An 18,318-nucleotide genomic window follows, 5' to 3' on the forward strand; every position below is an offset into this window, starting at 1 on the left:
CCACCCTCCTCTCCGGAGAGGCGCGCTGCCCCCCGTGAGGGTCCTTTATCTTTGCCCCTGCTCAGATGCGGATGTGTTAGGGAATCTTGCGGAGGACAGAGGCCGGGCTGTTTGACTAACCTGGTATAGGGTCTGGCACGTAGCAGGGGTGGTAAACAAACGCCTTTGATAATGACAGGAGTAAGGGCCCCGAGGCTTGACGCCGGGTCAAGTGAGACACCGCTCCGCGCAGGCCCCGGCTTCTCCGACTCGGAGGGGGGCGTTTCCGCGCGCCCGGAGCTCGCGCCTTCGGCCCTCCGCTGCCCTCTCCGAGCAGTACTTCTGCAGATGTGGATTGCGGGGCGGAGGGGGTCGGCCCCAAGTTCACGCCTCCCTCCCGCCATCCCACGGTCAGCGGAAGCGATTACTCCCCCCGGAGTCTGGCGGGCCTGGGGGCGGGCTGGCGCCCCCGAGACACACGGGCCTCCCGCGCCCCCTCCTTTGATGGCACCGCCAGCGGCGGCCCCTCCCTCGGCCCCGGTCGGTATAACAGTAGCCCGCGCACGTCCCGGGAGGCGCGCTGGGTCCGGGAGCGATGGCCGCTGTGGAGTCCCGCCAGCTTCAGTGCGCCGAAGGCGCCACGTTCCCCGCGTCCCGGCCGGCCCCCGCCGGAGGGGCCTTCCCGCCACGTCTCGGCCCCGCGCCCCCCGGCCCGCAGCGCGGCGCCCCGGCCCCTTCCGCTGGCTTCCTCGGCGGGCGCCCGGGACCGACCCCGCCGCTCCCCGGCGGCCCGCGATCGCGATCGCCCCCTAGAGGCGCGGCCGCCCCGTCGGCGTCGCAGCGCCGCAAGCGCACGTCGTTCAGCCCGGAGCAGCTGCAGCTGCTGGAGCTCGTCTTCCGCCGCACCATGTACCCCGATATTCACCTGCGGGAGCGCCTGGCCGCGCTCACTCTGCTCCCAGAGTCCAGGATTCAGGTGAGCAACCTTCCGCGTTCGCAGATGTGCCCCGGAGTAGAGGCACCGGGGACTGTCTGGGCCACACCCCAGCGCCCACTTACTTGCGTCCGGGACGTTGGGTAAGTTGCCTCCCTTGAACCTCACTCAGTGTTCTGGACTGCGCAGTGAGGATAATATCCTTAGGCTTAATTGAAATAATTCAGGCATGCATTCAGTGACTTGTAAGGGCTCCCAGGAGGCGATCTGGTTCCTTGAAATGGTGAGAAAGTAACATCCAGTGTAGTTTTACACTTTCCCTTATCTAGGAAGAAGACACAGGTGAGGTGCGGTTGAGAGTTCCCTCTGCCTGTGAGTTTGAGAATGGTAGCTGAGAGAAGGCAAGGCTGGCTCACCAAGTTACCTCCTAGGGCACTTTCTTGGCAAGTATGGGTTCTGGGATTTGGGTTTGAAATGATGCAGCATCTTGGGGGGAAAGCCTTTAGCATTTGGAGCTTGTCAGTTTGAAAAATCTAGTACAAGGCGTTTATTGTCTAAAGTAATTTATTTATTTTTTTGAGACAGACTCCCTTTGTCACCCTGGGTAAAGTGCCCTGGCATGGCATCGTAGCTTACAGCAGCCTCCAACTTTTGGGTTCAAGTGATTCTTTTCTTTTCTTTTTGAGACAGAGTCTCAAGCTGTCGCCTTGAGTAGAGTGCTGTGGCGTCACAGCTCACAGCAACCTCCAACTCCTGGGCTTAAGCAATTCTCTTGCCTCAGCCTCCCAAGTAGCTGGGACTACAGGTGCCAGCCACAACGCCCAGCTAGTTTTTGGTTGTAGTTGTCATTGTTGTTTGGCAGGCCTGGGCTGGATTTGTGAGAAACTGCCAGACTGAGGCTGGGCACGATGGCTTATGCCTGTAGTCCTTTTTTTTTTTTTTGAGACAAGAGCCTCAAGCTGTCGCCCCAGGTAGAGTGCTGTGGCATCACAGCTCACAGCAATCTCCAACTCCTGGGCTCAAGCAATTCTCCTGTCTCTGCCTCCTAAGTAGCTGGGACTACAGGTGCCTGCCACAACACCCGGCTATTTTTTGGTTGCAGCCATGATTGTTGTTTGGCGGGTTGGATTCGAACCTGCCAGCTAAGGTGTATGTGGCTGCCACCTTAGTCCCTTCAGCCACAGGCGCCAAGCCCCTGGGCTGGATTTGAACCTGCCAGCTCTGGTGTATGTGGCTGGTGCTTTAGCCGCTTGACTTAAAGGTGCTGGCACTCAAGGGACTCTCTAGCCTGAGCCTCCCCAGTAGCTGGGACTACAGGCATCTGTCACAACACCCTGCTATTTTTAGAGGTAGGGGGTCTCACTCTGGCTCAGGCTGGTCTCCAACCAGTGAACTGAGGCAATCCACCCACCTAGGCCTCCCAGAGGCCTGAGCCACCTCACCTGGCCTAGTCTAAATTAATTGAGATCACAATCTTGGAGTTAGGGCCTAGGCCTATAATCCTAGCACTCTGGGAGGCCCAGGTGAGGGGGATTGCCTGAGCTCACAGGTTCGAGACCAGCCTAAGCAAGAGCGAGACCCCCCCCCCATCTCTACTAAAAATAGAAAAACTGTGGCAAGAGGATCGCTTGAGCCCAAGAGTTGGAGGTTGCTGTGAGCTATGATGCCACCCCACTCTACTCAGGGTGACAGCTTGAGACTCTGTCAAAAAAAAAAGAAAAAGAAAAAAATCTTGGAGTTGGTAGTGAGAAGCCTGTCTTTTTGCCTATTAGTCTGTCACACCTTAATCTGTGTCCAGGAGACCTCAATTTAAACACCGGGAAAGAGTAGCCTTGTTTTTCTGTATCTCTGGTGGTCACAATAGCTGTCAATTTCAATAGTTGGTAGAGCTTTCCTAATCAGGATACAGCATTAGTGGGGGAGTGGAAATAGAAATTTTTTTTGCATGCAAGTCCACTGAGCAAAATAACTTCTTGATTAGTTTGGCAAAGAGTTAAACAGACTTTCAAAAACTGATTTTCTTTTTCTTTTTTTTTTTTTTTGTAGAGACAGAGTCTCACTGTACCACCCTTGGGTAGAGTGCCGTGGTGTCACACAGCTCACAGCAACCTCTAACTCTTGGGCTTATACGATTCTCTTGCCTCAGCCTCCCGAGCAGCTGGGACTACAGGCACCCGCCACAACGCCCGGCTATTTTTTGGTTGCAGTTTGGCCGGGGCTGGGTTTGAACCCGCCACCCTCAGCATATGGGGCCGGCGCCCTACTCACTGAGCCACAGGCCCCGCCCCAAAAACTGATTTTCTAGGCTCACTGCCTGTAGCTCAGTGGCTAGAGCACCAGCCACATACACCGGAGCTGGTGGGTTCGAACCCAGCCCAGGCCTGCCAAACAACAATGACAACTGCAACCAAAAAATGGCCAGGCGTTGTGGCAGGAGCCTGTAGTCCCAGCTACATGGGAGGCTGAGGCAAGAGAATAGCTTACGCCCAAGAGTTTGAGATGGCTGTCAGCTGTGATGCCACAGCACTCTACCGAGGGCAACATGGTAAGACTCTTCAAAAAAAACAAACAAACTGATTTTCTAGGCTGGGTGAGGTGGCTCACCCCTGTAATCTTAGCACTCTGGGAGGCCAAGGCGGGTAGATTGCCTGAGCTGACCAGCTCAAGACCAGCCTGAGCCAGAGCAAGACTTCATCTCTAAAAAATAGCTCAGCATTGTGGCAGGCACCTGTAGTCCCAGCTATTTGGGAGGCTGAGGCAAGAGAATGGCTTGAGCCCAAGAGTTAGAGGTTGCTGTGAGCTGAGTTGTCTCAAAAACAACAACTGATTTTCTAAATAATTTTAACATCAGTCATCTTAAGCAGAGTAGCATTGTTTTCCTATGAATTCTTTTTTTTTTTTTTTTTTTTGTAGAGACAGAGTCTCACTTTATGGCCCTCGGTAGAGTGCCGTGGCCTCACACAGCTCACAGCAACCTCCAACTCCTGGGCTCAAGCGATTCTCTTGGCTCAGCCTCCCGAGTAGCTGGGACTATAGGCGCCCGCCACAACGCCCAGCTATTTTTTTTTTTGGTTGCAGTTTGGCCGGGGCTGGGCTTGAAACCCACCACCCTCGGTATATGGGGCAGGCGCCCTACCAACTGAGCCACAGGCGCCGCCCAGTTTTCCTATGAATTCTAAATGTTTCTATTTGTGACCCTATTTTTCATGAAATTGTTTCTAAATAAAGAACAGACAAAACCAGGCAACTGGGTGCAATGGTCATGCCTGTAATCCTGGCACTCTGGGAGGCCAAAGCAGGAGGATTGCTTGAGCTCAAGAGTTTAAGATCAGCCTGAGCAAGAGTGAGACCCTGTCTCTACAAAAAACAGAAAAATTAGCCTGGCTTGGTGGTAAGAGCCTATAGTTTTAGGTACCCAGTTGTCTGAAGGCCGGAGGATCACTTGAACCCAAGAATCGAAGGCTATAGTGAGCTACGACACCACTGCACTCTAGCTAGAGTGAGACCCTATCTCAAAAAACAGAACAAAACAAAAAAAAACATTATTATTTTAATTTTGCATCTAAGATTGGTGAGGCAGAGAAAGCTAGGTGCTCTGAACTTCTGTCAACCAAAGCGGTTTCTGAAAATCGTTAACACACTGGAGCAGGGAGCCCAGGGATGTTAAACTGGAATTTATTATTATGATCAACGTACATAAGACTAGTGTAAGAACTCCAACTCAAAGCATTTTTTTTCCTGCCCTCCCCAGGTATGGTTCCAGAACAGGCGAGCCAAGTCAAGACGTCAGAGTGGGAAATCTTTCCAATCTTCAGCTAGGCCAGAGATTTTCCTCAACCATGTTGCTCCTGGAACTGGAATTGAAATGAAATGTTTGAAGTCCCAGCTACCTCCTGAGGTAGAAGGGAACTGCTTGACTGATCCAAACAGAATTGGAGGAGGCAACTCTGTCTCTAGCTCCCAAGGTCAGAATTGTGAAACCTATTCCCCTCTGTCTGAAGACATTGCTTCAAAGCTAGATTTGTGGGAAGAACACATCTTTGCTGCCTTTGATAACTTTTGAGGATTCAGGAGAATTTGGGATAATCTCAGAGGAACTATGAGTAATATGCCGGGAGCCGCACATCAGAATACTGTCCTCTCTGACTCCCATGTCCAGGACATGTCCTTGTTAACCTCAACGATAGTTTTGACCACCTTTCATCTTTGAAGGTTCTCCCCACCACTTTTTGCCAGCAAACATCCTTCTGCCACCAGGAATTCTGGCTCTCATTTTTATGTGTGTATGTCTCAGGTGTTCACATTCAACTTAGCCTGCGTCCTTGTACCTTCTTGACAGGTCCGTTCTTATTTTGGAGGCTGGTTGTTCAGAATGTAGTATCTTCTTCATAAGAACCTCTCAGCTTGACTCAGTTTCCCCTTGTGCTTGACAGCTGCCATCTTCTCATGGTCCCACCAAGGCTGATAACCTTAACCTCACTCTAACCCTTATGCTATCACCCAGATTTATTATTTTTTTATTTGCCTGTCATCTTTACATTCAATCATAGCTCCAATCAAAACACTCAAGACCCACCCCCTCTTCCTGATGTCTGAAACTGTAGCTCTAATCCTGATTTTGTATGTTACTCAAATCACTCCAACATTACCCTTAGCACTTGTTGATGTACTTTCTGTGCAACTTTAGTAGATTATTAAATATTTTTCACAAATGTTTCAATGTGATTTCTATTTAATTTCTTTAGACAGCTTAGTAGAATGCTTCACTCTATGGTTGCTCAGTGTGTATTATGTGGCCATGAAAAATATTTCTAAAAGAAGTTTCTGAAATGTAGTTTATAGCCAATAATCAATATTCTATCAGCAGGTTGGTGTGCTGAGAAATTTAACATGGTTAAAAGCATATCTTATTCAAAGGTTAGTGATATTTTATGAATATTTTGGATTTGAAGGCCAGGTGTAGTGGCCTAGCAGCTTGGGAGTCTTGAGGCAAAAGGATTGCTTGAACCCAGGAGTTTAAGACCAGCCTGGGAATATGAGAGCCTATCTCTACAAAAAAAAAAAAAAAAAAAGTTAGCTGGGCATGGTGGTACGTGTCTGTAATCCCAGTTACATGGAGGTTTGAGCCCAGGAGTTGGAGGTTGCAGTGAGCTATGATGATGCCACTGTACTCCAGCCCCAACAACAGAGTGAGACCCTATCACAAAAAGGAAAAAAATAAAAGAAAATACTAGTTTTGGAAGCTTTCTCTTTCCCAACTTACAATATTTTTCGTTTTTTTGAAACAGGGTCTTATTCTGTTGCCCAGGCTAGAGTGCAGTGGTGTCATCATACCTCACAGTAGCCTCAAACTTCTGTGCTCAAGTGATCCTCCTGCCACACCTTCCTAAATGAATGGGACTATCAGGCACATGCTACCAGGCCCAGCTAAATTTTCAATTTTTGTTGAGATAGGGTCTTGCTATTGTTCAGGCTGCTCTTAGCAATCTTCCTGCTTCAGCTTCCCAGTGCTAGGATTATAGATGTGAGCCACTGTGCCCAGCCTCAATTTGCCAATTCGTAATTCTTTTTTTTTTTTTTTTCAGTTTTTGGCTGGGGCTGGGTTTGAACCTCTGGCATATGGGGCTGGCGCCCCACTCCTTTGAGCCACAGGCGCCCCCACTTTCTTTTTTTAAGATTTTTAAAAACCAAAACATTTATTGCATGACTAATTGTTGAAATTCTTTTTTTTTTTGGGTCACCCTGGGTAGAGTGCTGTGGCATCACAGCTCACAGCAACCTCTCAACTCCTGGGCTCAAGCGATTCTCTTGCCTCTGCCTCCCAAGTAGCTGGGATTACAGGTGTCTGCCACAATGCCCAGCTATCTTTTTTTTTGGTTGTAGCCGTCGTTGTTTGGCGGGCCCAGGCTGGATTCGAACCCACCAGCTCAGGTGTATATGGCTGGCCCCTTAGCTGCTTGAGCCACAGGCACTGAGCCTAATTGTTGAAATTCTTAAGATGAACTGGATGCTGCAGCAGTTGCCTTCTTGGGTTTAGGTGTTGTTCCTTCATGGAATCTATGCCTGAATCTAGGCACAATTTTTATGTGCCTCATCCAACAAGTCCAGGTGGTATTTCTTATTTTAACCTTGGAACTCCAGTTATTCTTTCTCTTGCACTTGGCAGGGTGGTAGTCATATATGCCATAAGTCAACTTCTGCAGATGGTAGGCCTTACAGCCACAGTGGCAGCGGCAAAATTTATGCGTCTTATTCTGACGCGTTCTTTTGTCATGCTTCTCCCCAGCTTGTGATTCTACATGTGCATAAACAACTGTTTTAAAGTTAGCATAGGATCAATTAAATATTGTTTTTTTTTTTGTTTGTTTGTTTGTTTTTTTGAGACAGAGCCTCAAGCTGTCACCCTGGGTAGAGTGCTGTGGCATCACAGCTCACAGCAACCTTCAGCTCCTGGGCTCAAGCTATTCTGCCTCTGCCTCCCAAGTAGCTGGGACTATGGGCACCTGCCACAACTCCCCGTGCCCGGCTATTTTTTGGTTGCAGCTGTCATTGTTTGGCAGGCTGGGGCTGGATACGAACCAGCCAGCTCAGGTGTATGTGGCGGCACCTTAGCCACTTGAACCACAGGTGCTGAGCCTATTTTTTTTTGAGACAGAGTCTCACTTTGTCACCCTTAGTAGAGTGCTATGTTGTCATAGCTCACAGCAACCTCAAACTCTTAGGCTCAAGTGATTATCTTGCCTTAGCCTCCCTAGTAGATAGGACTACAGGCACCTACCACAATGCCTGGCTATTTTTAGAGACAGGGTCTTGCTCTTGCTCAGGCTGGTCTCAAATCTGTAAGCTCAGGGCAATCTACCTGTCTTGGTCTCCCAGAGGGCTAGGATTACTAGTGTGAGGCACCGTGCCTAGCCTAAATATTGTATTGATATTTTGAGGGTTTTCAAACTCCTTAGGGCCAAAGGATATATCTATATATGAAGTTTTCTCTGTACACTGTACTTTAAAGTAGGCTTATGAGAAACCATTACCAGGGCCAGGACATCTGACACATCTTAATGCTTAATAGAAGACCTTGAACTACGATGAATGTCTTAGAAATTCGACATGCCAGTTGCCTTTTTTTCATAGAGATGTTTATCAAGTGGTTTGTACTTTTCAGAGCAGCAAATCCACTATTAAAAATAACTAAGTGAACATAATTCAGCCTTTAGTAACAAGCTGGACTTCTGAACCCTCTGAAAACTAATTGAAATCTACATATGAGATGATAAACATTAGCTATTATTATTTTAAGCGCTTACTGTGTGCCAAACATTGTGTTCAGAGCCCATTCTGGGGGTGGTTGGGAGGTCTCACAATCATAAGAGTTTTACATTTTAGTGACATTGCCAAATGACTGAAAGGCATGTATTTTAACACTTTAAACATATAGTCTATTAAGAATCATACTTAAAAATAAATCTTATAGGGGCAGCGCCTGTGGCTCAAAGAAGGGCACCGGTCCCATATGCCGGAGGTGGTGGGTTTTAACCCAGCCCCGGTCAAAAACCACACACACAAAAAAATAAATAAATAAATAAAATAAAATAAACAACTATCTCACTAAAAAAAAATAATAAATCTTGGCAGCGCCTGTGGCTCAGTGAGTAGGGTGCTGGCCCCATATGCCGAGGGTGGCGGGTTCAAACCCAGCCCCGGCCAAACTGCAACAAAAAAATAGCCAGGTGTTATGGCAGGCGCCTGTAGTCCCAGCTGCTCGGGAAGCTGAGGCAAGAGAATCGCGTAAGCCCAAGAGTTAGAGGTTGCTGTGAGCCGTGTGATGCCACGGCACTCTACCTGAGGGCGGTACAGTGAGACTCTGTCTCTACAAAAAAAAAAAAATAATAATAATAAATCTTATAATTAGCTTATTAATTTTATTATTGCATTTATATTGTTTTATGTTCTGTTTTCCCCAGTGAACAATTATACAAAAATCTATGTAAAATTTAAATCCTGGATGGGCATGGTGGCTCACACCTGTAATCCTAGCACTCTGGGAGGCTGAGGCGGATAGATTGCCTGATCTCACAGGTTGAAGACCAGCCTGAGCCAGAGTGAAACCTCATCTCTAAAAATAACAGGGTGCTGTGGTGGGTGCCTGTAGTCCCGGCTACTTTGGGAAGCTGAGGCAAGAGAATCACTTAACCCCAAGAATTTGAGGTTGCTGTGAGCTGTGACTTCACAGAGTGACTCTGTCTCAAAAAAAAAAAAACAACCCCAAAACAGGGCTCAATGCCCCTAGGTCAGTGGTTAGGGTGCTGGCCACGTACACCAGGGCTGGAGGGTTCAAACCCAGCCCAGGCCTGTTAAACAATGACGACAACAACAAAATAGCTGGGCATTGTGTATTTATTTATTCATTTGAGATAGTCTTACTTTGTCACCCTAGGTAGAGTACCATGTCATCATAGCTCACAGCAACTTCAAACTCTTGGGCTCAAGCTATCCTCTTGCCTTAGCCTCCCAAGTAGCTGGGATTACAGGTACCGGCCACAACGCCTGGCTGTTATGTTTTTTAGAGACGGGGTCTCATTCTTCCTCAGGCTGGTCTTGATGTGAGCTCAAGCAATCCACCGTCCCTGGCTTCCCAGAGTGCTAGGATTACAGGCGTGAGCCACTGCACCTGGCCTGTTTTGGTATTTTCAATTTTTAAAAAAGTGTGGGACCCTCTAAGAATAGAAGTAGCTTGCACCTCTCTCAAATTCTACGAGGCCCTAACTGGTAAATGTGTAAGACATTATATAGTTAATCCTCACCCTTACCATGTAAGATGGTAGCTGTTCTTCCCATTTTAAAGTTGAAGACATTTACTCTAAACAGTGGTTTATAATCACAGAACTTGTAAATGGCATGGCCAGCCCATCTATTTATCCACCACTATATAGTGCCTCCTCTATTGGATTTTTTAGTCTTTTTAGTCAGACTGGTCTTTTTAGTCAGAACTAATAATACAGTAATGTGATAGGTTTAAAAGCAAACCCCAAATCAGAATTTCTTCTTTTTTTTTTTTTTGAGACAGAGTATCACTTTGCTACTCTTGGTAGAGTGCCATGGTGTCATAGCTCACAGGAACCTCAAATTTTGGGCTCAGGTGATCCTCCTGCCTCAGCTTCCTGAGTAGCTGAGACTACAGGCACCAGCCACATTGCCTATCTTTTTTTTTTTTTTTTTGAGACAGGGTCTCATTTGTGATCAGGCTGGTCTCAAACTCCTGAGCTCAGGCAATCCACTTGCCTTGGCTTTCCAGAATGCTAGGATTACAGGTGTGAGCAGGTATCCAGCCTCCAAATGAGAATTTCTATATCCCAATGAATAGTCTCTTCTTTCAAAGAAATCATGGAAGACCACCTTCTTATTCCAATGGCATTAATGTTACTTAAAGCTCTTTTGAAGCTCACATGTGTTTGTTCATTACACAAATATTTACTTGGAAACAAAATAATGAGCAAAACCAGGAATAGTCCCTTTCCTGATAGAGCAAAGAGGCTGGTAGGAAGATAAAAGAGCTCTATGAAATATAAAATTGATGGGCGGCACCTGTGGCTCAATGGGGTAGGGCCCTGGACCCATATACTGAGGGTGGCAGGTTCGAACCCAGCCCGGGCCAAACTGCAACAAAAAAATAGCTGGGCGTTGTGGCGGGCACCTGTAGTCCCAGCAACTCGGGAGGCTAAAGCAAGAGAATCACCTAAGCCCAGGAGTCTGAGGTTGCTGTGAGCTGTGACACCGAGGGTGATAAAGTGAGACTCTGTTAAAAAAAAAAAAAAGAAATATAAAATTGTAAATGTGACGACTCAGTGCCTGTAGCTCAAGTGGCTAAGGCGCCAGCCACATATACCAGAGCTGGCAGGTTTGAATCCACCCTGGGCCTGCCAAACAACAATAACAACGACAACCAAAAAATAGCTGGGTCTTGTGGCAGGCACCTGTATGTGGCAGGCTGAGGCAAAAGAATCGCTTAAGCACAGGAGTTGGAGGTTGCTGTGAGCTGTGATGTCACCACACTCTACCCAGGGCGACAGCTTGAGGCTCTGTCTCAAAAAGAAAAAATTGCTGGGCGGCGCCTATGGCTCAAAGGAGTAGGGCACCGGCCCCATATACTGGAGGTGGTGGGTTCAAACCCAGCCCCAGACAAAAAAACTGAAAAAAATAAATAAATTGCAGGCTCGGCGCCTGTGGCTTAAGCGGCTAAGGCGCCAGCCACATACACCTGAGTTGGCAAGTTCAAATCCAGCCCGGCCCGCCAAACAACAATGACAACTGCAACCAAAAAATAGCTAGGCATTGTGGCGGGCGCCTGTAGTCCCAGCTACTTGGGAGGCTGGGGCAAGAGAATCGCTTGAGCCCAGGAGTTGGAGGTTGCTGTGAGCTATGATGCCACAGCAATCTACCCAGGGTGACAGCTTGAGGCTCTGTCTAAAAAAAAAAAATTGCAAATATAATAATTGCTGGAAAGAGAGGTACAAGATCTGGAGACACTGTAATAGGAGCTGTGTTGTGGTCAAGAAAAACTTCCTTGAGAAAGTGATGCTAAAGGTAAGATCTGTAGGATGATCATGTGTTGCCAAGGAAAAGAAAGGAAAGGGAGGCATTGCACATGCAAAGGCCTCTTGGAGTGAGGAGCAGAATGAAGAAATTGGTAGGGGAAGCCAGATCATGCAAGGCTTTGCAGATCTTATAAAAGAGTTCTGAATGTGTCCAGATAGTCATACAAAGACTTTAAAGGCATTTATAGACAGAGGGATAATGTGACCAACTCTGGATTTTTTTTTTTTTTTTTCCAACTCTGGATTTTAAGAATATCACATTGGCTGAATTTGAGGAGGGCTGAGTAGATGCTGAGAGAGATAAGTTAGGAGGTAACTGCAGTTTCCCAGGATAGTGAAGATGGCAGTTGGGCTTTGAGTAGTGGTGGTAATGAAGATGAAGACAGGTACATGGATTTAAGATAAAACATTCAGTGGGTCTTGGCGCCTATGGCTCAAGCGGCTAAGGTACCAGCCACATACACCTGAGCTGGTGGGTTCAAATCTAGCCCGGACCACCAAACAACAATGACGGCTACAACCAAAAAATAGCCGGGTGTTGTGGCGGGCGCCTGTAGTCCCAGCTACTTGGGACGCATAGGCAGGAGAATCGCTTGAGTCCAGGAACTGGAGGTTGCTGTGAGCTGTGATGCCACAGCACTCTACCCAGGGCGACAGCCTGAGGCTGTGTATCAAACAAACAAACAAACATTCAGCGGGAAAATCTTTTTGTAGATTCTTTTTTTTTTTTTTGGTGCCAGATATAAATCAAGGTCACTGTGGGCACAACTTTCTGTAGATTCTCAATGGTAGCAAGTGAATGTGACTTTCAGAAATAGTTTGAAATAATTCAGAACCAAATCTCTATAAATAAAAGCTACAGCATGTTTGCTCAATCTGTTTTTTTTTGTCTCAAGCTGTTGCCCTGGGTAGAGTGCTGTGATGTCACAGCTCACAGCAACCTCAAACCCTTGGGCTTAAGCGATTCTCTTGCCTCAGCCTCCCAGGTAGCTGGGACTACAGGTGCTCACCACAACACCTGGCTAGTTTTTTGTTGTGGTTGCCATTGTTGCTGGCCTTGGCTGGGTTCAAACTCCCCAGCCTCAGTGTATGTGGCCGGCACCCTACCCACTGAGCTACAGGCACCGCTGCTCAATCTGTTTTTGATAGCTTTCTTTATAGATCTTCAGTTAAGCAGTGGTTAATTATTCAGATCAATGTATGGCTGGCCCAAAATGATTACTCTGAATTTTATAGGTTTCTTCTTTCCTTAACAGTAAAATTCAACTATATTCTTAGCCAGTCTCTGTTGTCAACACAGGATGGTACTGAACGACAGAGTGCTTAATTAAATGTGTGTAAAATGAGGTACTATTTAAGTGTGAGGTGACGGTTCATGTAAACCTCAAGAAGTATAAAAGAAAAAATGTAAGAAAATGCTCATCCAATACAAAAAAGCCTACAGCCTATATTTTCATTTAATTAATACAAATCGTTAAGTATTTCTTCTGTTTTTAAAGTTGTAAAGAAAGGCCGGGCAGTGGCTCATGCCTGTAATCCTAGCACTCTGGGAGGCCAAGGCAGGTGGACTGCCCTGAGCTCACAGGTTTGAGACCAGCCTAAGCAAGAAGTGAGAACTCCGTCTCTAAAAATAGCTGGGCGCTGTGGTGGGCACCTATAGTCCCAGCTACTGGGAAGGCTGAGGCAAGAGAATCACTTGAGCCCAAGAGTTGGAGATTGCTGTGAGCTATGACACCGTGGCACTCTACTGAGGGTGACAAAGTGAGACTCTGTCTCAAAAAAAAAAAAGAAAAGAAAATATAGGCTGTTAATTTTCATAGATCAATTTATTTAGAATTACAAATATTAAGAATAAAAGATTTATGCATTTCTTAATTAACATAACAGTTTAGCTAAATATAAACTCTGCACTAAAGTTTTGCAGTGGCACAATACCAACAAAGAATACAGAAGCATTTTTAAACTATACAAAAATTTCAAATGGAAAATAATCTTGCTTCAATTTTATTATACATTAACATATAAAAAGCCTCATTTTATGAGACATCTGAAAAAATCAAAATCACCTCCACAGCTATATCTTAAACTCCAAATCTGAAAACAACAATATATTTTGACTTTATAGTATTCTATGTTAAAACAAACAAAATATTACAAATACATACTTTTTACAAGATTAATATTTCAGGCAGGGTTTTCCTTAAAAAAGAAAAACAAAAAGCCACAACAATCAAAAACCTTTCTTCTGCATTTCACAGCACTGGTTATTATATTTGTTTTCCTTATAAAAATCCTTTTTATTTTATAAACTGTGTACTGTTGGATTTTAACCAGTAATCTGGTTTAAAAGTTGTGCAAATAAACAAAAATATGAAAATAGTGTGTTATTAGTCTTTTTATTTTTTAAATAAATCTCATAACAATAGCACTTTTGACCTGAATCGACGGGAAAAGATTTGCCAAATCTGCTGTGGAAATTTAGCATCTTGCAGTAATGTTTCTCCTGCTCCTTCATTTTCTTTCAACAGACAAACACAAAGGTTTCTTTTATATAAATTATGATAAATTAAAATATTATTATAAAATGATATATAGAACCATGTCACATTTCAAGTATATGTCATATATACTTGTAAAGTCCTTATTTCCCATCTATACTTCAGTGGCTTCCTTAAAACTCGGACTTCCCAGATGTTATGCTTTGAAGACTTAGATGGTGATCCATTAAATCAACAGAAGTTATAATTTTCCAGATGGACTGTCCACACTGCCACCAATATGCACAAAGAGACCATGTTTCTTCATGTTCTCCACTGCAGTAGTTGTCTGCAGGTGTTGGGTTGAATTCATACATGTTAAAAAAAATGGTCAATGTATTCTTCCACGAAATTATGTTTAGACATTTTCAGTTTAAAAATACTTGCTAATAAACGTATGTAACATAAGCAATGCTACAGCATCTGAATAATAAAAGAAAAATAAATATGCTGGTCAGCAATGCTGGTTTAAGAAGCAGTACAGAATATTAAAATGCCTTATTTGGAGATACATTTCCCTTGTTTTCCATCAGTTAGGTTATTTGGTGTTGGAAGCCTATATAAAGGAAAAGCACTTCTCAAACACAGTGCCCCTGTGCAGTTGAAATAAGGAAATCTTCTATTCAGTCTCTGTTGGTATTATTTGCTGCAAAGGCATGTAAGTTTCCCATCTGACTCAGGCCACTCTGAATATGTGCAACGTGGATTTCTACATTATTCTGAAAGCAACTGAAAAAAGAGGAAACATAATTAAGTACTTCATTTCAAAAATTTAAGAAAAACAGTTTTTAAAAAAGAAGGGAAATAGTACAGCTAAGGAGACAATAACCAAAGCAAAGAGACAACCTACACAATGGGAAAGGATATTTGCATATTTTCAATCAGACAAAAGCTTGATAACTAGGATCTATAGAGAACTCAAATTAATCCACATGAAAAAAGCCAACAATCCCATATATCAATGGGCAAGAGACATGAATAGAACTTTCTCTAAAGATGACAGACAAATGGCTAACAAACACATGAAAAAATGTTCATCATCTCTATATATTAGAGAAATGCAAATCAAAACGACCCTGAGATATCATCTAACCCCAGTGAGAATGACCCACATCACAAAATCTCAAAACTGCAGATGCTGGCGTGGATGTGGAGAGAAGGAAACACTTTTACACTGCTGGTGGGACTGCAAACTAGTACAACCTTTCTGGAAGGAAGTATGGAGAAACCTCAAAGCACTCAAGCTAGACCTCCCATTTGATCGTGCAATCCCATTACTGGGCATCTACCCAGAAGGAAAAAAATCCTTTTATCATAAGGACACTTGTACTAGACTGTTTATTGCAGCTCAATTTACAATCGCCAAAATGTGGAAACAGCCTAAATGCCCACCAACCCAGGAATGGATTAACAAGCTGTGGTATATGTATACCATGGAATACTATTCAGCCATTAAAAAAAAATGGAGACTTTACATCCTTCATATTAACCTGGATGGAAGTGGAAGACATTATTCTTAGTAAAGCATCACAAGAATGGAGAAGCATGAATCCTATGTACTCAATTTTGATATGAGGACAATTAATGACAAGGTTATGGTGGGGGGAAGCAGAAAGAGGGACGGAGGGAGGGGGGTGGGGCCTTGGTGTGTGTCACACTTTATGGGGGCAAGACATGATTGCAAGAGGGACTTTACCTAACAATTGCAATCAGTGTAACCTGGCTTATTGTACCCTCGATGAATCCCCAACATAAAAAAAAAAAAAAAAAAAAGAAGGGGAATAGCTGAGATAATGACCTTAGAGAAGGAATAAATCTCCTTTTATACATTAGCCACAATTCTACTTTAGTAGTAGTTGAACACCCAGGCTGTAAAGAAGGAAAGGAGCCACAGGGGTTCTGGAAAGAGAGGACGAACCTCTCTTCAACTGGGGAAGCTCTGCTTCTAAGTTGAACCTCCATGCTAAGCCAAACCTAATAACTACCATATGTCTCCTGATTCCTTTATGCAAAAAATTCCATATAAAATTTCTGTTCTGTCAAAAGACTGGATATAACTGAAAAGCTCTTTGAAAGATTATTTAAAGGATAAAAATGTTATGAATACGTAACAAACAGGTATAATTTTTAAAACATACACTGAAAATCACTATAAACTTAATATGAAAATAATTAGGATGTACCTAATGAGTTACCTGATATTAGAAGCATCTATTGTACTTTTGATATCATTTAATGAATCTGTAAGTGATTTGAATTCAAAGGAATTCAGGTCTCCTCCTTCTGCTAGACACTAAGGGGAAAAAAATGTCAAAATTAAATTATAGGTCAAAGATAGATGTAAAATACCTGATATAATCTATGGCTTACAATTTCTCAGCAACAAATCAGCATAATTTTCACTTAGTACCAAATTAAAAAAATATTTTCTCTAAAATTTACCTTAATTTGTAATAAAATAGCCGTAAGCCTGGAGATCAAGTCTGTCAGATTTTCATTTTCAACACAGGGTTGTCCTGTTGAGGAATTTGCATGCCGAACTATTTCCTGTGCTTCTTCCTCACACCTCCGTCTCATATCTGTAGGCTGATCTGCAGGCTGGAGGCCCTGGTCTGGAGCAAGCTGAATACGGAGGATGGAAACATGAGATGTACAGTCAAAAGGCCATGACTGTTTTTGCCCTGTTTTTAGATTTTGATTTTTACAAAGCTAGCATTTATAACTAAGATGATATTCTTACCTTAGAATTTGTTTTTTCTCTTTCAACAGTTTTTTTCTGATTTGTCTTCTATTTTTGCAACTTTTAATTTTGATATAATTTCAAACTTTTAAAGAAGTTAAAGAATAAAAAAAAGAACTCTTGATACCCCTTTACTCAGACTCATTGTTTATGTCTTACTACATTTGATTTGATCCCTCTCTGTGTGTATATAATTTTTCCCCTCAGTCATTTGATAGTAAGTTGTAAACACCGTGGCCTCTTTACCCCTAAATACTCCAGTTGGTACTTCCTTGGTATTTTTCAAGAGTACCAGCCAATTATTTTGTATACTATTCCTCAGCCAGGTTTATCTGTTTCCTTACAAGTAGACTGAAGCTATGCACTTTTGCCAGGAATACCACAAACTGAAGCTGAGTTCTTCCCTGTACATCATCAGAAGGCACAAGACGTTGACCTGTCATCACTAATGTTACCTTTTAGCACTTGGTTAAGTTGCTAAGTGTCTGTCAAAATTTCCCCACAGTAAAATATTCCCCTCTTTGTAATTACTAAGTTTAAACTTTTATGTACTAGTTTTAGCATTCATTGACATTCTTTTTTTTTGAGACAGAGTCTCAAGCTGTCACCCTGGGTACAGCTCACAGTAACCTCAAACTCCTGGGCTTAAGTGATTCTCTTGCTTCAGCCTCCCAAGTAGCTGGGACTACAGGTGCCTGCCACAACGCCGGGCTAGTTTTTTGGGGTTTTTTTTTTTGGTTGCAGTTGTCCTTGTTTAGCTGGCCCGGGCCAGGTTCGAACCCGCCAGCCTCAGTTTATGTGGCTGGCGCCGTAACCACTGTACTATGGGCGCCGAGCCTCACTGACATTCTTGTCTATATCAATTATTACTATGATGTTTGCCAAATGGTGTTTTTCTCACTCCTATCATCCCTTTTACATTTATTAGTTGGCAATTTACTTCCAGAACTTTCCTTTATAAAATGAATTAAATAATATCAATACAGATTCATGGATTCTTATTTTATTTTATGGATTACAATCTCTTACTATATTTTTTTATTCTGAAGTTCAAATTGTCAAATTGTCCCAGATTTGGCCACTGGGAACCCTGGCAAGCCAGCTCCCTTTGATGTGTGCCCATTTTATTTCCCCAGAATAAAAAGGTGGTCCAGGCTCATCTTCCTCGTTTTGTGCTCTAGGTCTAGAATACGTCTCTTTTTCAAGGAGTCCTGCTTCCTTTTGTTGCAGAACAGTGTTTAAAGACTAAGATCTGGGTGCCAATGTGTTCTTTGGTATCAGTGTATCACTGCTTTTAGGATCTTTGAGCAGATACTTACTTAAACCTACATGATAACAATAAAATAAATCAGAAATTCATATTGACTCTTCATATTCCACTCTACCACGACAGGGCTCATTCCAGTCCCCCCCTTCATAACTCTTTTCTCCAGGCGAGAAACTTGGCTCTTGTTATCTTCAATATACTTATTTACTCAGTCCCACAACACTAGAAAGAGTTACAGAATCGCTATCTGTGCCACAATGAGAAAAAAA

The 18,318-nt window shown here is 43.9% G+C and overlaps 2 protein-coding genes across 4 annotated transcripts in view; one reads left to right on the plus strand and one right to left on the minus strand.

Annotated features, from left to right (window-relative positions):
- Nucleotides 1-441: 441 nt before the first annotated feature.
- Nucleotides 442-5,574, plus strand: MIXL1 (Mix paired-like homeobox). 2 transcript variants are annotated; one of them, XM_053604060.1, is made up of 2 exons: nt 442-955; nt 4,641-5,574. In XM_053604060.1, exons 1-2 carry the CDS (start codon nt 575-577, stop codon nt 4,974-4,976), a joined length of 717 nt encoding a protein of 238 aa, XP_053460035.1. In that variant the 5' UTR covers nt 442-574; the 3' UTR covers nt 4,977-5,574. The 2 variants fall into 2 exon arrangements, with proteins under 2 accessions (XP_053460035.1, XP_053460036.1); XM_053604061.1 differs by having other exon boundaries at nt 4,665-5,574.
- Nucleotides 5,575-13,312: 7,738 nt separating this feature from the next.
- The window catches only part of LIN9 (lin-9 DREAM MuvB core complex component), an 80,416-nt gene continuing 75,410 nt past the window's right edge, over nt 13,313-18,318 (minus strand). For both annotated transcript variants that reach the window (XM_053604046.1, XM_053604045.1), the window contains exons 13-15: nt 16,485-16,664; nt 16,238-16,335; nt 13,313-14,771 (exon numbers count right to left, since the gene is read on the minus strand). In XM_053604046.1, coding sequence (XP_053460021.1) covers nt 14,666-14,771; nt 16,238-16,335; nt 16,485-16,664 — 384 coding nt within the window. In that variant the 3' untranslated portion in view covers nt 13,313-14,665. The remainder of the gene's footprint in view (nt 14,772-16,237; nt 16,336-16,484; nt 16,665-18,318) is intronic.

Source organism: Nycticebus coucang, chromosome 10 (genome assembly GCF_027406575.1).
Source record: "Nycticebus coucang isolate mNycCou1 chromosome 10, mNycCou1.pri, whole genome shotgun sequence".
NCBI lineage: Eukaryota > Metazoa > Chordata > Mammalia > Primates > Lorisidae > Nycticebus > Nycticebus coucang.